Raw genomic sequence first — 16429 nt, forward strand, 5'->3', positions numbered from 1 at the left:
AACAATACAGCTCTTGCCATAACCGATATCTATCAGATGCAAAAAACCCGAAGTCTTAATATTGAGTTTGAAACGAGTTATCGCACCGATTAACTTGCTAACTTGCTAACTTGCTAACTTGCTAACTTGCTAACTTGCTAACTTGCTAACTTAATGACAGAAAGCGTTTTTTTGCGATTTCTCGGCACTGGAAGCACCAAATGAGATGCGGTTTTCACTGTTGGATTGGTATTTACAGGCACAGACTTTTGGCTAGCAACTATATGGGGCAATTCCCCTAGAGTAATCCAGCAAATCAAGAAAAGTGGTTTCAGTGATAGACCAAAAACAATATATTCACCCAAATTGAAAATTTGGTGTGAATATGATAAATTTTTAATGGATATGTGGACAAGATTGATGTTATTTTTCGTTCTGTACGAGTTTCAATTTATTGAATTGAAGTTCAATTTTTAGGTCATATTGCGATTCAATTTTATTTATGAATCAGTCGATGGATGGATGAATAAATGAATGAGTATGATGGAGGAGGTATAAAGCAGGAATAATTGAATTTTATGTTATTTGGTGATCTGTGCAGTTAGGAATTGATAAACATTGTAGTTGCTGGCAGAACTTAACGACAACTTGGATTTTCGATGAAAAATTCGACTCAACTTCATACTTGAGCTCTGGTTGCATAAAAAATGCCTTAAAGTACATAAATGTGGGAGTATAATTTGTTCAATAAGACAACCCCGTTTTGGACCAAAAACACCACGAAACTCGGTTTGATTGCTCAATTATGACTATGGTATTCAGTATCGGTACTAAAAAGTACGTAGATCTTTTGCAGTTTATCCGTCTTTATTTCAATTCAGCATCTAAAACAGAGTTGGCAGTATTTTAGAGTCCGGACACCATGAAGTCCAAATCAACTTTTTTTTTGGAGTCCGGACTCCAGTGGAGGCGCATTCATATTGGAGTTCTGCCAACTCTGATCTAAAATGATAAAAAATCCCAAAAAATCAATCTAAAAGCTACAATTAAGAAAAAACTAATGTCACTAAGACGACTTAATTCCATTGGATAATATACCAAGTCACCAATGACAATTTATCAGCCCTTATCAGCTGGCAATCTTCTTTTACTTATCTTCAATTTATCTAACATTATAAGGGACTATCTACTTGTTACGTTACTCAAAAATGTGAATTTTTTGATGTCCTGCTCCATACAAAATGTAATGTCAAATGGCGCCCTAGCTCTTAGCCAAGTTCCTAAGTCAATGCTCTTAAACTGCTATAATCTCACAGATCTCCCCTTCCTCCTAAATAGTGAACCATAATAACTGAACGTCCCCTAATCTAATCACTTTAAGTTTTACAACTTTTTAATCTTGTCTTATCAATTCTCATAAAAAAGCATTTTAATTCCTAAATACAACAGACTAATTTAACGATTCAGTTATCTTTAGTCCGCGGTATCAATTGCTTGTTTGGAAATGCTTCAACCAGCATTTTTATTGTTGATTTTTGTGAGTTTTGCTGCAGCTGTTCCAGTAGAAATTACTCCATTTGTTGTTAATGGAACTGATGCAAGGATCGAAGAGTTTCCATTTTTAGTGTCACTGCAGTGGAGATTCAATGATACAACATATATTCATTATTGTGGTGGAACTATATTGAATGTGGATTGGGTTCTTACTGCTGGTTAGTTAGGGTTTTTGATGAGTAAAAGAAGGGAGTCAGGGGTGTATTTTGGATATTATTTTATGATGTACTTATGTCAACTATACAAGCAGCAGCGAGTGTAACTGAATCTGGCTATTCATCCATTCCGAGCGACATGAATGTAGAAGGCTCCGCAAAGGAACTTTAAAGGCTACGCAATGGAACTTTAAAGGCTTTGCTAAGCATCTTTTAATAATACAAAATGGAAGCCTCTTTCGTTTGACGTCCACATGGGTGCCAAAAAAAGATGGCTTCCGTTTGGTTTTAATAAAAGAGGTTTATTTGAGCCTAAAAAGCTTCATGGCGAAGTCTTCTTCATTTGTGTTGCTCGGTCGTATGTCTAGTTATAAAATTGACATTTTAAAGCATGCTTCACGATTAAAATAAGTTTGTTCCACTCATGATTCTATACTCAAGCGACACAAGGCAGTCATTTGGAAGCTAAATGGAGTTCTGAGTCCATATTGAGCACATTAGTATTTCAAGTCCATTTGCAGTGCCATTTTAATCCGCATGGAGTCCATATGAATTTCAAATCCATTTGAAGTTCCATTTTGATCCGCATGGGGTTCATATGGACTCTTCCTTCTACTATGTATCTTACCGGTCGTGTAGGATCTATATTAAGTTAAATGCAGCCATGAAAGACGAGCCAGTCTGCTTGTTAAGATCTCTAAGTATCTGGAGATTATGAAAACTATCTAAGATTCCATTTGAATGCCTGAACATCTTCTCAGTTAGTCCAGTAACAAGCTCAATCTCAAAAGTCATTCCTCAATACATCCTAATGCACCCCTGGCACCAAACCTAATCTGAAAATGCTATAAAAGTTCTACAAAAATGCAATAAAAATATCCAACAAAATTTCATATTTCCATCCTAAAAGCATTCCATTAAGCATCAAACGAATGTCTATTTTCCAATCAGCAACAAAGCTGATACACTCAAATTTCACAATTGTATTAAAAACCGTACCCAAAAAAAAAAAAAAATTAAATTTCATAGCCTTCAGGTTAATTAAATTAATTAAAAAGTATTCTCTTTCATCCATTGCTGCTATTTTTATATTTCACATGTATAATATGAAGCCCATTGTCTCAATGACGACGATCCAACAACGAATCAAATTGAATATGGAACAACTGTGATATCGCATGGATCAAAAGGAACAAATACTGTTAACTTTGAGTGGACAATAATCCATGAGAAATTTGATCCATTTACATTGTTGCATGATATTGGATTAATTAAAACAAAAAGTCCAATGACAATTGGATTATTTGAATACAAAGTGAAGCTGCCAATACCTAGTGATTATTTTACAACAGGAACGCCAGCTGTTCTGGCAGGTAAAATGTCTCATATATATTTATATTGTCGAATTCTTCTTTAGTGTCAATTTTATAAGGTTGGGGAAGAACTGGAACAGATGCAGAGATTAGTACGATATTGCAAAAAGTAAGCTATCAAATCTACAGTCAAAGTGATTGTGCTGACTTACATAATGATGAAATTCACTACAATAATATTTGTGCTGGAAATGTTGGTGGTTACATGGGACAATGCAAAGATAAGTTTTATAGACAATTTGGTTTTTGGGTGTGGAAATTGGAAGTGTGCACTTTTTTTGGTGAGGGAATTGTGGGAAATGGGGTTGGTGGGTTTTCTGGAACTCGATGTCAACTCGGATTTTGTATGGAGTCGAGTCGATTAGTCATCTCTGCATGGACTCTCCATGGAGTCGAGTCAATTTGTCGTCGGATTTTGCATGGAGTCGAGTCAACTTGCCGTCGGATTTTGCATGGAGTCGAGTCAGCTCGTCGTGGGATTTTGCATGGAGTCGAGTCAACTCGGCGTCGGATTTTGCATGGAGTCGAGTCAGCTCGTCATGGGATTTTGCATGGAGTCGAGTCAACTCGGCGTCGGATTTTGCATGAAGTCGAGTCAACTCGTCATCGGATTTTGCATGGAGTCGAGTCGAATTGTCGTCGGATTTTGCATGGAGTCGAGTCAACTCGTCGTCGGATTTTGCATGGAATCGAGTCAATCAATACAAAATCCGAGTCGATTTTGAGCTTTTATGTTTTCAATCCCGAGATGCACCTGCTGGACTTGATGACTATAAACATAATGAGCCATGAGTCATGAGTGTCAAATTCTGCATCAATTCCCCGACTCATGCTACTCATAAAACCTAATCGACTCCAATAAATCCAACCGCAATTTATACATCCACAACATGTCATTCTCTACTTCATTTAATTCCATAACAATTTCCTCGAAAAAAAAGTGCGCTACTCTCAATTACATGCAATATTCCTACCCAATTCTCTTTTTATACCATAAAAGTTAATTACATCTTCTTCCTGCAATTTTTTGTCTCTCTCGTCTCTTTTCATTTCGGCCGGTATATACGAGATTCAGGTAAGGCAATTTGACGCGAAAATATTTTTTTTCCAGATTATCAATTTCACTGATAACAACGAATGACTTCATAAAAAACCCATTTTTATTTTTGCAGGCGGTCCATTACTTGTTGATGGCGTACAAGTTGGCATTGTTAGTTGGAGCAATAAGCCATGTGCTGAGCCACCATATCCAGGTATTATGTGATATGAGATTATGTCAATTATTTGTATGAGAACTTTTGGTTGTTTTCGTAGGCGTTTTTACGGCTGTTGCGCCATATATTAATTGGATTATGGACAATACAATGCTTAACATTAAACTTCGAATGTTTATACAGATTAAGGATTAAGATTGATTAACATTTATATTCAGACTATTGTTCAAATAAACGGAAAGACTATTTTTGGTATGTTTTTGCAATTAGACAGCATAACTGTGTAGACAGGCTGAAATAATTTGTACATTTTGTGTCTAGGTGGATTAAAATTAATTAAATTGAATCATCATTGTGTGCATTTTATCATTTTGTGGTTTAGTGTTGGCTGAAAAATGATCATTTAATCAGAGGATGCAAATTGCTTGTGGACTTACATTGTGTAATTTATTTTCGAACAACAATATGAAAAAAGTTGAGGTCATTTTAAAAATAGCTTTTTATTGACGATTCATTTTGGGATTTTTTATTATTATCAAATTAATGATTTAGTGGAATATTCAGGCAAACCACATATAAATTTTTTCATTGTTTTTTGTGGTACAGACGAAAATGATTAATATTAAATTTTACAATTTTTTTTTGATTAAATTACAATGTTTGAATGAAATATTGGGTTGTGTCATGCTTAATAACCTGAATAGTAGGAGTCGATCAATTGATCCAAAATCCAGTATCAGACTAGCAAACGTTTCAACCCAGATCTAATGCCAATTGAGTGTTAAATTGACCTGGAGCCAGATTTTTGATTGATTAACCCAATAGTGGGCAACCTTTAATTCGACCGAACCACACACGACAAACAATTTATGACATTTCCAAAAAAAAATTAAGCTACAAACTAGTGTATCGTGGCTCAAATGATGCCCACCACTAGATTAACCGATTTCTGCTATTCAGGTTAAATCCAAGAAAAAACTCAAAATTAACACGAATTTTGTAATGAAACTACTATGACAAAGCTAGAGATGTCTCTGAATCTGAATATCTAGAGGGTTTCTGAAGCCGTTAACGGAAAACGGCCGTAAATGTCACCCAAAATTGAAAACAGAAAACGGCCGTTTTTGAAAATACCGTTTTTCGGAAACCCTAGTGGCGTCTTCAAAATTCTTCAATTTGATAGTTTTTCATGATTAAAATCCCAAATACCATTCCCTCATTGTTCATATAAAAATTCAAAAAAAAAAAAAATAAAAAACCAACCCCTTTGGTACGTCCTAGTTTAAGCAATATTACCACATATAAGACTGTGTAACAATTTAGAAAAATGTATCCTCAACATACAGAGAGCATGCTTTCATATTACAACAAGACCACTATGGTACCTAAAAAAGAGTCTCTCTGCCTGAGTTAGAGATGATTAATAGAAAATGATAAGAGACTACAACTTAATAACAGATCAACCCCAAAAAACACAAAAAAATTCAACATGACTAGTCTTTTTGGTTATCGAGGAAAGCTTCCATTGCCGTAATATCAGTGTTGCATTCTTTTATGAATGACTTTACAAAATCACATGCAGCAACAACAGTTTCATTTGGTTTTGGTGTGCTTTTGAGCCATGCAGTTTCTGGACATTGCTGTTAAAGTCAAAAATGGTAATTTTGTGTTAATCTGCATGATAACAGACAATGAAGTGATGTCATCACATTGAGGATATTGAGATCAAGACCTTTCAATCTTGGTTCCTTACATAACCTCAAAAAATTAATCTTTAACTCACCACAAATAAATTTATATCAACGCAGTCAGCAATAATATCATAAGTAACATCACAAACGTCCTTTGAAATTTTCACGTCTGTTTGAAATTTATCAGCTAGTTTTTTACCTTCAACAAAACATCTAGGAATTATGTTGAGAATTGTTGATTTCCAGGCAGGATCTTTGATCGTTTCTGATATTGTTTGATTGATTTTGGCTCCATCGATGTTGCCTTTATCGTCGATAAATTTTAGAGTTTTGAAAAGCTCTTGTTCGAGGAGCTGGAAGTGGGAAGAAGGAATTATGGTTGATTTTGACATATTAATGCACAATAATTACATACACAGTCAAACAATGGCGTCGCCGGTGCAGCTTTTCCTTCGGAAACAACTTTTTCATAAGTTGCGTTGAAAACTTTCAGATCGAAAAGTTCTGGATATTGGCAGCAGTCCTGAAATAAATTTATTAATATGATAGTTAAGGGTTTACGATGCTGATACCGAGATCGACTTCCCGTGTAGTCTCGGTCACGATAATTTCTCGGGAATTGGTCAAGACCAAGACTTCGGTAAACCTTAATGATATTGTAGCTTAATGCTTCATTTGAGGAAATTCCTTACCGTCATGTTTACAGAAATTTTCTTTGCACGATCAGCACAGCTTCCTTGAGCTGAGGCAGTTTCATACTAAAATTAAAGATTATTTTAATGTTTTCAGGGATTGAAGTCAACTCGAATTTTGTATGGAATCGAGTCGACTAAAGTTAGGGACGCCATCTGCTGTATTTTTCATGACTATTAAGACTCAAAATATTCCAAAAATATCCTAATAGTGCCAAACTTAGAAGTGTTCCGATATTTTGCGAAAATCCTCTAGCCACCCTAGCTAAAGTTGACTTTTTCATACAAAATCCAAGTTGAATTCGAGATCTGAATATTTTTTATTACCATAAAGACCAATAAAGTGACAATTTTGAAGAATTTCAGTAATAAATCCATTTTCGACATACTTGACAAACTTACAAAATCACACTAAAATTATTCAATTTTATTATTCAGTTAAATAGAAGAAAATAACATATTTGGAACAAATAATTTGGGTATTTACATAACATGTGTTGATTAATTGAAAATAACACTTTTTTGAAACCTTTTTACAACACTTTTTTGGGTGAATCACCCAATAAATGATTGTTTGATTAATTCGTAACGTAAAAAATGAACAATTTAGTCTGTCTGGCAGAAATTTCAAATTTCAGAAAACCTTATAAAATTATTGACTTGTCCCTTTGGGTCAACGAGAACACAGAGCCTACAGAGAAGAGAGAAGGCGCCAAAAAATCTATTTTTTTTTGCATTATCTAGCTTCGTACGTGCTCTTAGTTGCATGCCCTGCTGAACTGCTTCTTTATGAATACACCAGCATTTCATAAACTTGTTGGATTCCAGAAAACAACTATTCACGTTATATCTGCAGGAAAAATTAATTTTAATATGAGTTATAATAAAACCTTCTACTTCCCGCCTTTAACCTCTCTGTGCATTGAGTTATAAGCAAACTTAATATATAACTAGAGTTTCGGGAGCGTCCGTGGTGCCCATCTTCAGAATTTTCAGCTTCACACGGCTTCACAAAATGGCTTCACATGGCTTCTGTTCTTGTATCAGCAAAGGAATTGGGGGTTTATAATATAGATTCTGATTTTTTTTTTATTTCATAGAAATATTAATGAATGAATGAATGTAAAATTTTAAAAAAATATGTAAAAGTATTGACAAATAACTAAAATTATGTTTTAAAAAGCTTTATTTTGGATCAACTCAATAGTTAATATAAACACGTGTATATATATATATATATAATGCTTGAATTATTCAGCTTTAGGAGCTGGAGGCACTGCGATTTAATTCTGTTGTACCACACCCTTTAGAGTTAAACATTTTGTTAGTCAAATGCTTTGATAATGTCAGCTGGATTTTCTTGACATTCTTTCATTGTTTTTGCTAATTCTTTGCATTCAGCGGAATCTGTTAATAACTTTGCTGGACATTCCTGGAAATATGTAAAATATTGATTAAGCCATGTAGCAGAATTATATCGATAAAACATACTGAAAATGCAGATATCATCCAGCAGTTTACCATTATGATAAATTTAGTTCCACATCTTTCTTCAGTTATGTTAGCTTTCTTAGCAAATGTTGGAACAAGTTTTGGAGCAAAATCGAAGCAAAAATCAGATTTTTTGACGAAAATTTCTTTCCATTCAGAATCATTAATCAGTTTTGTTAAATAATTTTTGTACGCAGCTTTATCGGCATTTTTAAGGTTAAAGAATTCAAGAGCTTTCTCATTTCTTTCCTAAAATTAAGTATTTTAGTGAATTTAATTTTTGGATTATAAAATTTTAAACTTACACAAAATGTTAAATTTTCTTTTTTATATGAGTCCCATTGTTTTTCATCCACAGGTAATGGAACTTTGCAGCATTGCTTTAGAAAGAAACAATAGTTTTTATAAAAAAAATTTGAGATTTTTAACAAGCTTACGTTCATTTTTTCGATTCCCTGCAACCAAATTCTACATTTTATATCCGAATCAGCACACAGTGTCAGTTGGACAATCTGAGAACATTAAAATTTAGTCGATTAAAAATTAAATGTTTAAATTTAATAAACAATTTAGAAAAATGACTTAAAAAGTGTAAAATAGAAGCACTTACAGCACAAACCATGATAGTAAATAAAATTTTTCCCATTTTAGTCCAAAATCTCAAACCAGACAAATGCCACTGAATTAAATTTCGAGCATTATAAAGCACTCCAGTTTGTTTATTTAACATTGATGCTTTATTTGTTTTAATATGGTCTTTAAAATTAGGTTTTTTTCCTCTGCAAAATGATCATAATGTCAATCAAAAGTAAATTAAGAATGATTTTGTTGACAGCTTGGACATTGAAATTTAAATATTTTAATAAAAATGAATTGTTTTTATATTTTGAGAGCCAATTTAAAATTAAGAGTCAAATTTTTATTGGTTTTTTGTTTGCCATAATTTGCATTTTGCAAACAAAAAAATTGTGCTGAAATTTTTGAAAAAATTTGAATTCAAATGGATTTTTTTTAAAGTTTAAAACATCAAAAATACAGTAAGATATTGAATTGTTTTAATTAAATTCTAAATTTACAGATCAATTGCAATTTTGTTTCCTATTTTCACATTTTTTTGATTTAATTCACAAATCGACAAATAAAGATTTGTGAAAATTTGCAGAAAATTTGTAAAAAAACAAAATTTTTGATTTGAAAAATCTTCAAACGCAAAAAATTGAACTTTTTGTATGAAAATGATTTGCTTTTGAATGTTTAAAGAATATTACAAATTTAGTGTTTTGCATTCAATATTTGTTCAAATTTTAATTAAAATTCTAAAAATTAGTTTTGAATTATCGACTTTTTGAATATTCGAGACATTGTGAGCTTTTGTCGAGACCAAAGGTCAAAATAGACTCAATATAATATGCAGTCGAGTCGAATTCATTCGACTTTTCCATACCAAATGCGAGTCGACTTCAAGTTTTGGTCGGAACACAGCAGCAAGAGAGAAAAGTACAGAAAATTATTGCACGAACCATTTTCAACATTTTAATATTCTTAAGCACATCATAAAATATTAAAAATAATTTCTAATTAAGCACAAAAGCTATTGAAATTTAATTTAAAAATTAAAAAATTTCGGATTTTTTTCATAAATTTTATTAAAATTCATAGAAATTGCTTTATGCATCAATTGCTCAAAAAACATTATTGCAATAAGCTTCAAATCTTCTTCATTGCTTGTTCCATGAGTTGAACACTTTGATTATTTCATCCGGATTTTTATGACATTCTTTTGCAACCTCCTTTGTTTCCTTACACTTGCTAGAATCTGTGAAGTATTTTGCTGGGCAGTCCTGTTGATAAATATTGACATTTATGAATTAATCTCTACTTGAAATAGCTTAAATCTTACCAAAAACGCAGTTGTTGTCCAACAAAACAAGCTCAATACCAACTTTAATCCACATCCATCTTCAGCCATATTATAAGTCTTAGCAAATGACGGCAATATTTTAGGAACAAAATCCATACAGATGTCAACACTTTTGTCGAAAATTGGCTGCCAATCGGATTCATTTATGGTCTTCTTCAAATATGCTTTGAATACAGTTTTATCAAAACTTTTCAAATTTAGAGTTTCTGACATTTTCTCGTAGATAGCCTGGTAGGAAAGAATGAAATATTGTAATAAGAAATAGAAGAATCTGATGAAAAACTTACACATAATGTTAAATTGCCATTTTTGTAAATATGACGAACTTTTTCTTCTTCAATCAAGTCTGGAATGTCGCAGCATCTCTGGAAAGAAATGTCATTATAATGAAAAGATTCTTAATTGTGAAAAAATTGCATTTTTGAAGATTTTAGGAGAGTTAAAGGCAATTGTGGACAATTTTTTTGAATGTCGCGACACTCAGGTTCCCCTGTACTAGTTTAAGATCCAAGAAGAATCAACAGCAATTGTGGGCAGCCTTGCTGCATGCTGCGGCAATTGTGTTGTCCAGCACTGGTATAAGCTTCAGTTAGTTACGGATTATCATCAATTTTTGTTTAAATTGAATCTAAATTCTCATTAGGAGCCATTCATATATTACGTTAAGCGAAAAATTGAGGTTTTGATCGTTCAAAGAGCGTTCAGTAATGCACTTGGGATTGGTAATTGGCAAGCGGTTGCCAGCGATAATGCCAACTTTAGACAAACGCAAATTAAGGGAAGCCATGGATTACAGTTGATTTGTACGGCCAGCAAAGTAAGGAAGGAAGTAAGAGCGTTCCTTAATAAGTGAACAGCCTCTCAACAACTGAACAATGTCAGGTTGGTGTTGGTAACGTCAATTTCTGTCTAGTTCTGCATTTCACATGATCTTACCTTCATTGCATCAATTTTCATCCAAGCGCCACATTTCTCAGTAGACACATCACAAACAACTGCTTGAAAAACCTTTAAAATAATTAAAATTAACAGATTTAAAATGTTATAATCAGATCTGAAAATCGACTCAGATTTTGTATGGAAAAGTCGTCACTCAAGTCGACTTGACTCCATGTGAAATTCGAGTCGACTCCAAACTGTGGTTTTAACTATTTCAGAACAAATTTACCATAAAAGTCACCACAATTACCAAAACACACTTCATGTTCACTTAGAAAAATTGATTCTCAGCGGCTGAAACCAAAGACTAAAGATGAATACTCAAATTCATATCAATTTATAGTTTCAAATGTTTATGTCCAAAAATCTATTTAGCAAGCTTAAAATATAAACAAATTTTCTCATTATTGTGTAAATAAATAAAATTATCAATGAATTTTGACATTGACGACATGATTATGGATAAGTACGTCAATTTATTTGTGATCATAAAAGTCATTCACTTATGAGTGAAAAAGTACAAAAAATGTGGATCAAATGTTATGTTTATCAATATAAGCTATGAAGGCCTCGCCATCAAATAAACAATTGTCGAAGAATTGCTTTACTGATTTGCATTTGTCGACGTTTATAAGGTCTTTTGTTGGACATTCCTGGAAGTAGATAATGTTAGGATATAGGGGTTGTTTGTAAATGATGTGAAACTCTTGTCCAGAGCAAGAAGCCGACCCGAATTTTGTATGAAGTCGAGTCCACTCAAGTCAACTTTTAACACAAAATTCAAGTCGACTTCGAGCTCTGCTTTTGTGGGTTAAGGAACTGTCTTTCAAAATCCGAGTCATTTTCGTGGATTAGCCACTCCAAAAGACCAGCACTGAGCTTACTGTATGTGCTGAATTTTTATGAAATTACAGTATGCTTAGTAGGGATTTTGGAGTTTTGTTTCCTGGCTCCCCATCAAGCTTTGACTAATTCACAAGTCATTTGGATCTTAAACTCTAAATTTCCTAAAAGACATCGCTCATGAACTACCCCTTACCTTATAAGCATACATAATCGTGCAAACTAAAAACGTTTCATATCTCAAATCACATTCCTCATCGGTTATCTTATAATGCTTCTTAAATGATTTGACATATTTTGGTAGTGATTCAAGACATTGGTCCGTAACCTTATCCATGGCCTCAATCCATTCGGGTTCTTTGAAAATCACTCGGACGTAGTTTTTGATATCCTCACTTTTTAGAGCTGTTAAGTTCAACTTGACCATGTAATATTTTGCGAGGAGCTATGGAAAAAAGGTAATTGAAAGTAGAGATGTCAAGTCTAGATAGCATTAGCCTTAGCAGGCAAAGAGCAGGCTCTCAAGAGCAGAGTAAGGTAGAATCAACGCTCACGATCATGATCAAACTCTCGAGAGCCTGTTAAGATTGACTCGTTGTACATCTAGTTCTAAGGACGACTAATTTCTTCGTGGTACGATTTGTCGTATCTGGATCAGACAAAAACACCACTTTTAAGTACCGTAGTGACATTTCTGTATCATAAAAGCATGCTCTTTGCCTGTTCACGACCTTGACAAACAATCAATCAAATAAAAGAAGTTCTTACACAATGACCCAACTTAAAAGTGTTGTTATTGACTTCTGGATGTTCCTTAATAACTGCTTCGACAATTTTTGGGTCGCCAGTTGGAGGAACTTTACAGCACATCTACAATAAAGAAATTTAATCGAATTTTGATAAATTTCCCCGAGTGGATGAAAATACGTTGAAACTAGTTGATGGCAAGTTAAAATCCAATTGATGACTAGTTTTAACGTATTTTTGTCCACTCGGGAATTAGTCATCAACTGGACATGAACTCGTCATCAACTTATGCAACGTATTCATGTCCATTCATGTTGCTTTATTCAAAACCATTACCTGAGCAGATTCACTTGAATTCACTGCTATCATGCAACTATTAGATGCATAAGCTTGAAACCTAAGCAAAATTACAGCAAAAATTCCCAAAAAATTGATCTGATTCATTTTAAATATTTTTGTAGAATAAATGAAAGCTGTGCAAATGAAAACAATTTTTGCAACAAAACCTTTAACATATAATTTTTATTCATTGTACAATAATAACATGATGTAAACCTTTTTTTTAATTCCGCTTGGTTCTGTGTGAAAGTCAATGAATTTTACTTGGCAACGTAATTTTTTGTAGTACTTCAATATTTTGTATAAAAAAATCATGTACATAACATCCCGAGTGGAACAAGCGGCGATTAGAAATTCATATGTCCAGTTACTAATGTCACTTTTGGGGAATTTGCCTTGACATGTCAAATTTAGCACAAGTCTAAATAGCAGGAATCTGTTAATCGATCAATATTCCAGTCACAGGATGACTTAATGTTGTCTTTGATGCTAGATCCAAGCTAGATCTTGACCATGATCATGAAAAAGCCACGTCAGCCTGTTGCTAGATTTTGGATCAATTATCCGACATGTGCTTAGGATTTTCTCAAGTGTCGGTCTCGACAAATTCTCGAGCACGAGACTGAAACCGAGACTATATAAGAAATAGACATTGACATCGAGAAACCTTACTTGTGCTAGTCGGGAAGATGCTCGGAAAGCACATCATCTAGTTCCAGGCTGACTTGGTTCTGGTCTGAGGCAGGATTTCATTAAATCTACTAGAGTTTGATATCAAAGCGAAATAAATGATCGTCTAATCCTCTTGTAAACAAGAAACCATTAGAGCTAGTCATCAAATTGACATTAACTCGCCATTAACTAGATATAACATATTTTTGTCCACTCGGGATCGTAGCTTATTCAAATCAAACGATCTTAAATATTGAAAACATAAAGCTTTAGGTATTATAAATTTAAGATTTATTAAAGTTTCGTAAATTTTAAGTAAATTTTCTAAGCGACACTAAACAGACACATAATTCTTTCTCCAAGCAATATATGACCCCTTCACACCAAATATTCATGCGTGCATCATTTGATAATGCTTTCGAACATATTCTGCCATAACAGCTTTATTTTCATGACACTCATTGAAGAAATTTCTGACTTCCTTGCATTCATCTGAATTCTCAAAGCTCTTTTCTGGACAAAACTAAAAATAATAATAATAATGGAAAACTGTTATGAGAAATTGTAAAAGGTAAGAAGATTTATATGCCCGGAAGGTATACGCTCTGGTTCCAAGATACATAGTTTGACCTTGGCTCCTGGCATGAAGCAATTCAAGTGTAAATAAGTAATTCAGGAAATTAACTCTAACCGACGAAGAGCATGTAGAGCAAGACCACATAGGGTATTACCCAGGCTAATATAGCAATACCCAAGATAATATCCCAACTTCAATTCAACAAGCGTAATACTTACTATTGACAAAACAAAATAATAGCAATCCATAAACAGAACATATTGACCATTGCATTCATCTTTTGTTATATTGGTTATAGATTGAAATTCTTCACCGTTTGTTACAGAAAATCTAATGCATTGTTCGATTTTACTTGTGAGTATTGGCAACCAGTCTTCATCAGTTATAGTCTTTTGAAGATAAGCAGTAATGGCTCCTTCATTTAATGGTAATTTAATATTTATTACTTGAAAAAGCCTTTCCCACCATTTCTGCAATTAGATTAAATTAATAGCTGAATTTTTTGGTAAATTTAAAGTACTTACGCAAAAATATAACATTAGTTCCTCATCCACTCTATTCCACATTTGTTCAGCATGTTCTTTTTTGACGGCTTCAAATATATCAATAACATTGCAACATGTCTATATGTTTTGAAATAATATTATTAAATGGATTGAATTTTTAAATAAAATTATATGAATTACTTGTATTGAAACAGTATTGTTAACCCGTTGAGCACATTGATCATTCTCGCTTTGTATCCCATAAAGAATCTGTTGAAAGGAAATGAATAAGTTGGATATTAATGGGAATTAATAATCAAAATAGCACAATTGTGGGGAATTTTTTGGGTTTGTGGAATTTGTGGAAAAATGTTGGGCGACACGCAGGTTGCCCAACACTGGATTAGTACAAGTCGGCTAATCGATTCGAAATCCAGTAACAGAGATGACTTCAAGGTGACTTTGGCATTCTCCCAGATTTAAACCAAGTCCAGCACCATCTCAGAGTCGTGGTACCGCATTTCGGATCAATCAACCGATTTATGCTATAATTCCGACAATAATTTCCCCTAGAATATCCCCAAATACTTACACCCGAAAATGCGATTAAAATGACAAAATATTTATTCATTTCCTGAAATTAGTTCCACTCTTATCAAAACTTTATCAACTAGTGACTAACTGGACAACTGATTAACCAATGTTTATCACAATTTATTAGAAAATGTCGTACATCATCCATGTATGTACATCTGATTTTTTGTTGCTAAATTTGATTTATTAACACGATCACAACTCAAAATTTTGCGTAAAAATGATTTTTCTTTTTTTTTTGAAAAAAAAAAACGGTTGGTTGACTGCTTGACTGGCTTGTTGACTGGCTAGTTGACTCCTTGACAAATTGGTTAACTGCTTGACTGGTTGGTTGACTTCTTGACTGACTGGTGGACTGATTGACTGGATGGTTGATTGGCTTGAGTGAGACATTAACTCAGCGAATAAAGCAATTGTATTTTTTACATTCGAAAGATGTTTATTCGTAGAGTTACCCAATTATTTTGCCATTTTGTAATTTCATATGAAGCCTAATCGACTTGAGCTCTTCTTTCCCATAACAAATCGGAGTCGATTTTTACCATTGAATGAGAATAAAGTGTACAGTACCTAATAAACAAAGAATATGCTCATATATTATAGAGGGACGATATCTAAATGCGATCTTTTTGCCTGTTAGAGGAGCACAAGCCCATGGATATAAAGTATCTTAATCTTTACTGGATGAACAAAAATAAAAGATTTAATTTGAATTATTTGATTATAAACTTTTTATTAAAGATTTCGTCATTACAAGTTTAAATGCAATATTTTAAAATTCCACTTTGTTGCTTCTTGAACTCCAATGCTGTAAGCATGATAAATCAGCTACCAATTTCACTTATTGATGTAACTCCATGTACGTTTTAAGTGCCGGTTTACTATCACCGCATAATTTGAAAAATCGAGCTGCTTCTAAGCATGATTCAGAACTTATGAGAAACTTTGCTGGACAGAACTGTAAATGATAAAGTCTAAAATGCCAGTTTTTAGGAATTATGTAATGGAACTTACCACTTTGCAGTATACAACGAAACAGTCAATATAATAGAGAAATCGAGCATCGCATTCTTCCTTTGGAACATTCAAACTAGTCTGATCTTTTTCAGCATTTTTTATGCCATTATCAACGCAACTATCAGAAGCATTTTTCATAATTGGCA

General features: G+C 33.3%; 5 protein-coding genes and 1 long non-coding RNA gene across 7 annotated transcripts; 2 read left to right on the forward strand and 4 right to left on the reverse strand.

The window, feature by feature from the left end:
* Window positions 1-1465: 1465 nt before the first annotated feature.
* On the forward strand, window positions 1466-4150 carry LOC139092950 (trypsin-1-like). The gene is made up of 4 exons (XM_070643521.1): window positions 1466-1691; window positions 2801-3061; window positions 3121-3282; window positions 4128-4150. The coding sequence occupies exons 1-4, from the start codon at window positions 1484-1486 to the stop codon at window positions 4148-4150; spliced, it is 654 nt and encodes a 217-aa protein (XP_070499622.1). The 5' UTR covers window positions 1466-1483.
* Window positions 4151-4228: 78 nt separating this feature from the next.
* On the forward strand, window positions 4229-7036 carry LOC139092948 (uncharacterized). 2 transcript variants are annotated; one of them, XR_011544659.1, is made up of 3 exons: window positions 4229-4314; window positions 4376-4527; window positions 4597-7036. It is a non-coding gene; the product is annotated as an uncharacterized lncRNA (long non-coding RNA). The 2 variants fall into 2 exon arrangements; XR_011544658.1 differs by having other exon boundaries at window positions 4376-4621.
* On the reverse strand, window positions 4757-7086 carry LOC139092947 (general odorant-binding protein 66-like). Its single transcript, XM_070643519.1, has 5 exons — window positions 6986-7086; window positions 6659-6724; window positions 6382-6489; window positions 6059-6319; window positions 4757-5915 (listed from the first exon to the last, which is right to left on the reverse strand). The coding sequence occupies exons 1-5, from the start codon at window positions 7043-7045 to the stop codon at window positions 5769-5771; spliced, it is 642 nt and encodes a 213-aa protein (XP_070499620.1). The 5' UTR covers window positions 7046-7086; the 3' UTR covers window positions 4757-5768.
* A 740-nt stretch (window positions 7087-7826) lies between these two features.
* Window positions 7827-8850, reverse strand: LOC139092945 (uncharacterized). Its single transcript, XM_070643517.1, has 5 exons — window positions 8760-8850; window positions 8587-8661; window positions 8455-8529; window positions 8150-8398; window positions 7827-8090 (listed from the first exon to the last, which is right to left on the reverse strand). The coding sequence occupies exons 1-5, from the start codon at window positions 8793-8795 to the stop codon at window positions 7983-7985; spliced, it is 543 nt and encodes a 180-aa protein (XP_070499618.1). The 5' UTR covers window positions 8796-8850; the 3' UTR covers window positions 7827-7982.
* A 920-nt stretch (window positions 8851-9770) lies between these two features.
* LOC139092946 (general odorant-binding protein 68-like) lies at window positions 9771-11309 on the reverse strand. Its single transcript, XM_070643518.1, has 5 exons — window positions 11239-11309; window positions 11007-11078; window positions 10358-10435; window positions 10050-10298; window positions 9771-9990 (listed from the first exon to the last, which is right to left on the reverse strand). Exons 1-5 carry the CDS (start codon window positions 11272-11274, stop codon window positions 9868-9870), a joined length of 558 nt encoding a protein of 185 aa, XP_070499619.1. The 5' UTR covers window positions 11275-11309; the 3' UTR covers window positions 9771-9867.
* Window positions 11310-11345: 36 nt separating this feature from the next.
* Window positions 11346-13038, reverse strand: LOC139092949 (uncharacterized). Its single transcript, XM_070643520.1, has 4 exons — window positions 12936-13038; window positions 12621-12722; window positions 12049-12297; window positions 11346-11662 (listed from the first exon to the last, which is right to left on the reverse strand). Exons 1-4 carry the CDS (start codon window positions 12966-12968, stop codon window positions 11543-11545), a joined length of 504 nt encoding a protein of 167 aa, XP_070499621.1. The 5' UTR covers window positions 12969-13038; the 3' UTR covers window positions 11346-11542.
* Window positions 13039-16429: the final 3391 nt, after the last annotated feature.

Source organism: Chironomus tepperi, unplaced genomic scaffold (genome assembly GCF_022539635.2).
Source record: "Chironomus tepperi strain 1889 unplaced genomic scaffold, CSIRO-AGI_Ctep_v1 contig_318, whole genome shotgun sequence".
NCBI classification, from domain to species: Eukaryota; Metazoa; Arthropoda; class Insecta; order Diptera; family Chironomidae; genus Chironomus; species Chironomus tepperi.